This window comes from Tupaia chinensis, unplaced genomic scaffold (assembly GCF_000334495.1).
Source record: "Tupaia chinensis unplaced genomic scaffold, TupChi_1.0 Scaffold144255_1, whole genome shotgun sequence".
In the NCBI taxonomy this organism is placed as follows: Eukaryota; Metazoa; Chordata; class Mammalia; order Scandentia; family Tupaiidae; genus Tupaia; species Tupaia belangeri.
Genome location: NW_006204113.1, coordinates 1,486,741 through 1,495,775, shown reverse-complemented (window position 1 = coordinate 1,495,775; position 9,035 = coordinate 1,486,741). Strand labels below are relative to the sequence as shown.

Genomic DNA, 9,035 nt, shown 5'->3' with positions numbered 1-9,035 from the left:
TCTCACTTTCTGTCTCTGTTTCTTTGGCAAATGCATAAGCCCTATAGCAAAAATCTGTCTCAAAAAAAAAAAAAAAAAAAAAAAAATCTAAACCCTTTCCTCAACCAGCATCATCCTATTGTTTGAAATGTAGAATCTCAGGTCCCACCTAAGGTTAGAATGTGCAATCTAAAGAGATCTCCAGATGTTCACATGGCCTTTCAAGTTTGAGAAGCACTATCCTAGATAACTGATTTCAAAGAGTACGTGTGAGAAGCCAAGTTTCAAGTCCAGTGGGATTTTGCACCTAACCAGAGAGAAGGGCCTAAGAGCATGGAGTGAGCATGCCTGATCGTGTTCAGAGGAATAGTGAGTACATGTGGCACTAGCACCATAAAAAGAAGCACAACAGGACTTGAGAGTTCTCTCTAGTTTGTGTTTATTAGTATGCATAGTAACTTAGATGTTCCAAACACCCGGAGAACCCTCAGCCCAAACCATCTTACATAGCAATGCAAGTTAACTTGTTTCAATACCTATTATAAAAAAAATACCCCTTTAAAAAATCTGATTTAACACATTTTTTATTTCACTTTTTTCCATTTCTTTATAAAACAGTCATCTTCTCACTAGCAGCTCTCTCCCCTATTGTGGGGGAGGGGGGTGGGGGAGGTTGGGCACCTCCAAAGGAAGGGGGTGGGGTGGGCCCAAGGTTACCTCCGGAGGTTCTTCTGGGCCTGTTTCAACAATGTGTCAAAGTCAAGAGAATCAAATTTGCTCTTTACAGGAGCAGGATCAAAGTCTTCCCGGTTGGAGTCTATAAAAGTAGAGACAGTGAATGTCAACGTCTTTGACCACAATTCCCAATCATAAGGTCCTCAAATGGCTAACTATCTACCATCCCAATAATGGATGGAGCTAAAATTTGCCCTGATTTTAAGTCAGAGAGATGGGAGGGCCCCATCTCTCCTCTCCCCGATCCATTCTCCTCTCATCCCAGCTCTTAGGTTCTTCGTGTGTTAGATGAAGCCTAGGTCCTCCCTCCACTCACCAAGATCAGAATAGCTCCTCTTGCAGAACTGCCTGCGGCCTCCAAAGCAAAGATCAAAGGGCTGCTCATCTGCCTGCCGCAGCTTGTGGCCACTCTCAATGGCTGCAAATGCCTCCTCAGCATAGCGGTAAGTGACGAAGCCATAGTTGTCACTGGTAGGGAGGGTTAAGGCAGGAACTGGGGTGGCCATTCATAGAGGAGACACAGCACCCCAGGGTACAAAGGTGGTTCTTCTCAGTCCCTACTGGCCAACCCTCTGATTGAAGAAATGAAGGTGCCCCACACTGCCCAGCACATCAGAGTAAAGATGAAAGGCAAATATCAGATAGATGAAACAGACAGAAAGGACATCCTGACCTTAAGGCCCAGGCTTACCCTTGGACACGGAAGTGGATGGTACACTCCTCAATCTCTCCAAAAACAGAGAACCTCTGTTTCAGTTCTGACCGAGTCATGCGACCAGGTATCTTCCCAATGAAGACCACCCTTCTCTCTTCCTATGTTGGATATCAAGGAAAATTGACATATCGTGAACCAGAGCTATAGGTGCAAACAGCTCTGGGAGCTCATGGCTCAGGGGCAAGCCCCTTCCTCCCATGACCTGCTTGGCTACTCACTATTGCACGCTCCTTCTGCAGCACTCTCTGCCTTTGGTAATGATCATGTGTACGGTAAGAGCTGTACCTGACAAGAGATGGTGCCATCAGCGCCCCCAGACACAGGACAATCATGGCTCAGAACTCTCAGACACCACATCCCAGATGCACTGCCTCCCTGAACACATGCTCACCGCCGCCTCCTGTCACTTCTCCGGCGGGGGGAGGGGGAGCGAGAACGGCTTCTTGAACTGGATGATGAAGATGAGGAAGACGAGGAGGAAGATGATGAAGACGAGGAAGAGCATCTTCGGGAACGTCCAGAAGAACTGCAGCTAGACCTGGAGAATAAAAGTGCATGTAGGAATGCCAGGAGTAGCACGGGTATACACCATTTACCTACTAAGGCCCTAGCCCTGGCTCCCTATCAGGAGCCAGGACCAAAGAAAGAGCAGAGGAAAGAAGTCTAGAACATTGTTTCACAGATGAAAAAATCATGACCCTCTATGAACTTTAGATTTATCTGGAATGTGTGGGAGTGTCTCAGCAGAGAGCCTATTTATCTTCAACTATGTAATTAAAATTTTTTTAAGTCTTTAGCAAATTGTAAAGTAGAAGAAAAATCAATGGAGACTTGGAGATAAAGGACTGGGTTCCCTAGGTCTTACAACCTAGGTCTCTGCAGTGCTGGGGCCAGGCCTGGGTCTCTTAGTTACTACTGCTCTCCTACCATGCCTCATTGGAAAACTATGACCATGGTGTAAAGGTGACTGTGCTAGACCATGGTAGAGGTCCTTTCTGAAAGTAAGTGCCCCTGCTAAAACCCAAGAATCCTTCATTGATTAAGCAGGGAAAACTGGGTCTATTACTGAGAAAAAAACACTGCCAGGAGACAGAGGCAGCTACAATAATACTCAGAGGGTCACACTCAACTGATGTTAAGGGAATAAACTTCCTGTGAATGACCCACTATCTCAAATACTCCCAAGAAAATACTGTAAATGAAGACTGATTTAATATGCAAAGATATCAACACAGTCAAGATCAAACCCTAGCGATCTCCTTAAGGGAGATCTCAAGGAAGCAGGAGACCTTAGGTGTGGAGAGCAGTCAATCCGGATATCCGAAAAACCAACAGGAAATAGAAACTATGGTTTCACAGTTTGCCTCCTCCAACAGTTCAAGAAAGGGGAAACAAAGACAGAAACGGGAGCCTTAGTCTTGAAGTCAATGTGTGAAAGTTTCCTAAGTAAACCACAGAAGGGTACATGAACTTCCTATCTGGAGAGGACCTAACAGGCCATTGGAGCTCACCTTCGCCACCTCTTGTGTGGGGGGGAGAGGGACCTGGACCGGGATCGGGATGAGGAAGACGACGATGAGGATGAGGAAGATGCTTCGCTGGTCCGGTTGGACCCAGAGCTGACAGAACGGCTGCTGCGGCCACGGTGGCCTTGCCAGCCCCGGCTTGGGGGGCTGGCTGACCTGCAGGCTTTTCGGTAACAGCGCATTGACCGCTGCTTGGCTGAGGGCTCAGAGGGGAGCCTAGTGTTCATGTCATTATGGCAGGGCGAGGCTTCAGGGGACAGCAAGGTGGATGGGGCAAGGCAAGGAGCTGCGGGGTCTGCCTGCTCATCGCTAGTCCTGTGATCAAGTGGCTCCTGGGAGGCAGCTGTATATGGGGGAAGAGGGGCGGCTGAGCCCAGGGACAAAACAGGTTTGATGGTGATGTCCTGATGGCGCTTGACGTTCCAGCGGGAGCCCACCTCTGGAATGACTAGGGCAGGCATCTTTTTTGGGGGGGTCCTGCTCCGGACACAATAGTCATGGTCCCCAGAGCCCACATGGACTGGATTAGGGCCATGGACCCCTTCTTGGAGGCGGGCTGCAGTTGGATGTTTGGCCTCTGTAACTCCTTCAGGCTTCAGGGTTCCCTCCTGGGCGGTGGACTTAGGAGATTTGGCTTTGGCCAGCAGTGAGACAGCAGCCAGGGGCTTCCATAACTGGTGGGGAGGGGTGGCTGGAGGGGTGAGCCCTGTGGGGGGGAGGGAGGATGGAGATAGCAGGATGAGATCCGATTCTACACTTCCAAACACTATGCATTTAGGCTCCAGAGACCCCCACCTCATCTCACAAAGTACACTAAACAGAGTCAACAGCCCAACTTTCTCCCACTGTTTTAAATGCTTCTTTCCCCATGTTTCCCACCTTAGGTACCAGCACGAGGGTCCTCCTATATTCTACATCCTCTTACTGCCCAAACCTAGCTGGTGACTGGCTCGTATTCAGTCTGCTTCTCCATCCTCCAACCACCACCTCCACCCAGCACCACCTGACTTCCGGAATGCATCTAGCCTTAATTCACACAACAATCTGATGGTCTCCCTATTTCCAGCTTCACACCTGTCTTCTACATTCTCTAGACAGAACACCCCCCAAACAATCTGCTAAAGTTTTCAATTGGCTCCTTTTTTTGAGAGAGAGGATTTTTGCTATAGGGTGCATGAGCTCGCCAGAGACAGAAAGCGAGAAATCATCCCCCAGGGGGATGGGCATGCCACAATCCCTTCTCCTCCATTCTCCTCTCAGGATTTTGGGAATGCACGCACACACAAATGGTGTTGAGTTAAGCTGCTGAGTCTGGGACTCAAACCACAGTCTGCCACATGGGAGTCCAGTACCTTAACCACCACATCACCTGCTGGCCCCTCATTTGCTTCTTCAATGCACAAGATTAAGTCCAAACAGCTTAGCGAGGCAAAGTTCCCATAATCTGACCTCCTATTTCCACTCTAATTTCATCTCTTGCTTTGTTCTGCCCACCACCCTCACCAGCTACCACACTCCAGCCAAACCAAGCCACTCACAATTCCTAAACATACCAGGCTGGTTTTGTTCTTTCAGTTCACTTGAGTTGCTCCACCTACCCAGAATACCCTGTCCCCTAAATATACCACCTGAGTGACATCAGTGATTTTTCTCAAGCCTCAGCTCAGGGGATCACCTTCTATGCAACCCTTCCTTTTCTGCCCCCTTGAAACCACAATTGTCTTTAACATACCACGCTGATACTCAGCATGCTCCTGTATTTACACATCTGCCCCTAGGCTGGCAGTACCTCGGTGATGGAAATCAGATCTCTGTATCCTCAATGCCTATGTACATTTGATGCAGAGCAGGCTCTGCAAACGTTTGCTGCATACACTATCATAGCCAAAGTTCCCCACTCTGAACCCACCTGCCACGTTGGCCAGCTCAGGGGCTTGTAACCGGTCTAGGGGCCTCTTCTCCTGGGGAGTATCAACGCTGCTGGTGGGGGGGAAAAGGGAAAGCCTGGTTCATTGCCTCCTCCGTATCTTGTACACCTGCTCTCCTCATAAAGCAATGCAGAAAATAGGTGCGTGCAGAGAAAAGGATGCACAAACTGCCCCCATCATCTTCCTCCAGCATGAAAGGTGTCTGGGCGACTAAACCACAGACTGGGATTCAACCCAGCACCGTCTGGTTCTATGAGGCAGGCTGGCTATGACCTTGAATACTCGCCACCTCCTTTGAAGCACAAGCCTTGCCTGCCCGCCTTGATCCAACCTGAAGCCAACTTGGAGCGAAACATGCTTGGCAGAACAGGATGCAGAACCATGAACATGAGCAATGAAAAGCCTCACAGTGCTGAAAGGCTGGGGAGCAAGGAGGTCCAGGGTGCCTGTGTCCTCCAAGGAGTCAGGGGTCCCCAGCCATTAACATCTTCCCCCACTTTAAGTTACACCATCACCAGCATTGAGCAAGCTTGGAAAGAAAGCCCCAAAGGCTCAACTTGCCAGAAGATAAAAGGCATCTCAAGTGCATTTGGGATCCCTGCCTGGAATCAGCTGGAGGACAGTACCATTTTCCCATCTCACCACCCAAGACAATCCCCAATGGTGAATGGTAGAGCAGGGGGTAGGGAAATAGGATTAGAGCTGACAAAACATCCCTGCAACAGAGGTATCCAGATGACGTCCTGGAGTGCTGGCCGGCTGCTGACCAACAGCTGTAGGGTAACTCTCACATCTCCATACTTACCCTGAGTTTCCTACAGCCAAGCTGTCAGCAGGGGCCGGAGGAGGACACTCCTTTTTGGCTGCAAAGAAACCATACTAGTTAAAAGCCCAACCAGATGTTCCAGATTAAGGAGGTGCGGAAGGACTTGCTTTGAGACTCAAAGGAGTAAAATTCACTGTCTATATATTCCTTGTTGGGCTCTTCCCAGAGAGATCCAGTCGCCTTCAGTGGGTGCCCAGGTACTATTTTTAATCATTTCTCTTCTCTGCTCAAAAAACACCCACTCTCTCCACTGAATTTGAGATAGAGTCCAAATTTATAAGCCTAACATTCAAGGTTCTACATGACCTGCCTAACTCTCTAGCTTCACAGCCTACTCTTGTCCTACACTCATTATACTTTGTATTTTACCTTGCACCACAGGTACCTGTACCAACTTAGGAGTCATTTCTGCCAATTCTTCTCCCCAATAAAATGATAAACTCCTTGAGACCAGGACACAGTACCCTCCACAGCACCTAGAGCAGTGACTCGTGCTGAAAAAGCTGAGCTGTTCACTGCCTTCCAAATATACCATAGTGGTCCTTCCTGTAATGTGTCTCTGCCTTATTCACCATACACACTTTATGAAATCCTACCTGCCTTTCAAAGCCCAGCTTAGGAGCTGCTCCCCTCTATAAAGCTGTCCCCACACAATTCCAACTTACTTGGATCTCCCCGTCTACTCTTTATAGTCCTACGATTCTGTACCACCATTGTCCCTGGCATACGTTACTGTCACAGTTGAATCCTGGCTCCCTATTCCAGGTGGGGGCTGCTCTAGTGGCTGAGATTGCTGCTCCCCTTGACCTATTGATGCCACTACAGGGCTGGGCCCAAAGGAGGTTATCAATAAAAAAGGGCTGAACGAAACTACCCACGTTCCCTCACCTTCTGACTTTTCAAACTGCTCCAGCAGACTGGACAGGTCCGATGCTTCAATTCCTGTGGAGGTACACAATGCAAGCGTGAAATCCAGCACCTTTCAGTTCAGTCCAGGTTCCAGAAAGCCTCCAAATCACCTTGCTTCTCCCTCAACACTGCCTCCTGCCCACTGTACATTAACCAAGGCAGCAGCACAAAGTGCTCAAACTAACCCAGAGTTCCCCCCTGGAAGCCTCCAAAGAAAGCCAATGTAAGCCTAGCTTCATCAAGATGGTTTACTCTAGGGAGAATACTCCCGAGCCAGCCTCTGCCCTTAACACTAACTAAACCAGGTGGCACTCACCAATCTCACTGATGAAAGCCTGTACCACATCTTCAGGACCCTGGGTACGTGGGGCAGGCAGGAAGGACAGCTTCCTTAGTCGGGCTGGGTGAATAGCAGGTAGCTTGGGGACAATGCTCTGCCTTACTGTGGAAGCAGCCTTTGTAGCAGGAGACAGGGGCTTCTCCCTGGGCCTGGTCTCCTGGGTCTCAGGCTTTAACCTCTCTGAGGCAGGCTCCTCAACACCTACACCCTCAGCAGACAGACATGGTGGAGCCTTGATCTGGGGGTTCTGCACTGGGGAGGAGGCCTTGTGTTTCAGATGGTGAGATGCAGGCACTGGTTTGACCTCCACCTTGGTGGGCTCTATCTGTGGAGCTCCATGGCCAGCTGGCCCAAGACTAAGAGGAGGAGCCACTGGCAAAGGAAGTACATTTTCAGGAGGGCCAGCTGTAAGGCCACTAGGCTCCGTCTTGGATTGGGGAAGAGCTCTCCCAACAGAGGCTGGTGGCAAAGGTGGTGGGGGAACAGTAGGCCAGAATGGAGGATGCTGTGGCCCTGGGCCCCACCCCAAGGGCCCATAGGTACAGTTGGAGCTGTAAGGTGAGACTGGGGCAGGAGGGGGTACCCAAGGCACATTGCAAGCATAGGAGCCAGGAGTACCAGACACGAGGGGCACAGTTGGAGGAGGGGGCAGGCAAGGATAGCCAGAAGGAGACACAGGGGGATAACAAGGCCAGGGTGGGACAGGGGCATAGTGAGTATACGGATCTGGTGGTACTGGCCCCATAGACACTGGAAGACTAGGAGGCTGCAAAGGAGGTTGGGGCAGACTGGGAACCCCTTGACCACTTGAAGAAAGGGGCAGTATGGAGGGAATGGCCGGCCCTCCTGGGGGAAAAGGCAAAGGTGTGGGCATTGTAGGAGGCATGGGCCCAACAGGGGATGTGGACTGCACAGGAGGGGGAGGTTTTGCTGGCAGTGGCATCTCTTGGGATGGCACCTGCTCAGGTGTCAAAGCTTTAGGTTTGTTTGCAGGTGGCTCAGGACTAGGAGAGACAGGGCTAGGACCCACAGGCACACAGCAAGCTTCAGGAGGAGCTTCATGGCTTTTCTGTAGAGTTGTCTTCTTGTCTAGGGCTGGTGGAATAACAAGGCAAGGGATGTCGGCCAGCTCTTTCGGGGTCTCTGGGAGGCTGGGCCACTTCCCAGCTGGAGGCTGGGAACTCCTCTCTTCTGCCTCTGCTTGGCGTTGCTGCCTTCGTCGCCGGTACTCAGATAAGCTAAGAGGCCGAGGTCTGGCTTCCTGGGTTGTGACATTAGTACCACGTTCCACCTTCAGAGAACCCACAATCTCCTTGACTTCAGGTACGATAGCCTTTGAGGGGCCCAAGGACTCTGACTCCAGGAGCTGGGGAGCTGGACTCCCCTGGGCTGATGACGCTGCACGTCTGGGATCAGTTGGTCTGGACTTAACTAGCACGGGCTCAACTGGAGCCAAGTCGTCAGATACATGGTCAACTGGCACTGGGTCAACCGGGACAGTGTCAACGGGTGCCAAGTTATTTGAGATGGGAACAACCACTGCAGGTTCGATGGCTGCCGAATCACCCAGGAGTGGGGCCATCAGCACTGGCTTAGCTGGAAGAGTGTCAACCAGCTCTGAGCTGTCTGAAGCAAGGTCAACCAACACAGGGTCACCAGGCACAGGGTCAGCAGAAACAGGATCAACCGCAGCAGGGTCAGCTTCAACAGGGTCAACTGGCATGGTGCTGGCTGCAGCAGTGTCAGCCAATGAGAGATGGGCTGGAGCGGTGTTGGCTTGGATATTGTCAACCAGCTTGGGGTAAAGATCTAGAGGATCTTCTTTAGTAGGACTACCTTGTCTAGCACTTTGCTCCAAATTCCCAGAGCTAGGCTTTTCCAAGGCAGCTGCCCAAGCCCGAACCCAGGCCCGGGGCTTCCCCCTACCCGGGGGAGGCCTGACCTCTCTTTGAAATTCCTCCTGAGGCTGTTTCTGCAAGTTGCCTGTCTGAGAGGCTGACTGGCACTGGGTCACTTCTGTATCCATGGTAGACTGCCCACGAGAAGATGACCTCAGCCTCCTGGCATAGCTTTCCCT

At 50.8% G+C, this 9,035-nt stretch overlaps 1 protein-coding gene across 1 annotated transcript in view; it reads right to left on the bottom strand.

Moving 5' to 3' along the window:
- Positions 1–408: 408 nt before the first annotated feature.
- PPRC1 (PPARG related coactivator 1) overlaps positions 409–9,035 on the bottom strand; it is a 16,063-nt gene continuing 7,436 nt past the window's right edge. Inside the window, exons 6-15 of the mRNA XM_006166338.3 lie at positions 6,935–9,033; positions 6,598–6,651; positions 5,689–5,746; positions 4,865–4,935; positions 2,941–3,661; positions 1,821–1,967; positions 1,648–1,714; positions 1,406–1,527; positions 1,031–1,182; positions 409–796 (exon numbers count right to left, since the gene is read on the bottom strand). Coding sequence (XP_006166400.1) covers positions 693–796; positions 1,031–1,182; positions 1,406–1,527; positions 1,648–1,714; positions 1,821–1,967; positions 2,941–3,661; positions 4,865–4,935; positions 5,689–5,746; positions 6,598–6,651; positions 6,935–9,033 — 3,595 coding nt within the window. The 3' untranslated portion in view covers positions 409–692. The remainder of the gene's footprint in view (positions 797–1,030; positions 1,183–1,405; positions 1,528–1,647; positions 1,715–1,820; positions 1,968–2,940; positions 3,662–4,864; positions 4,936–5,688; positions 5,747–6,597; positions 6,652–6,934; positions 9,034–9,035) is intronic.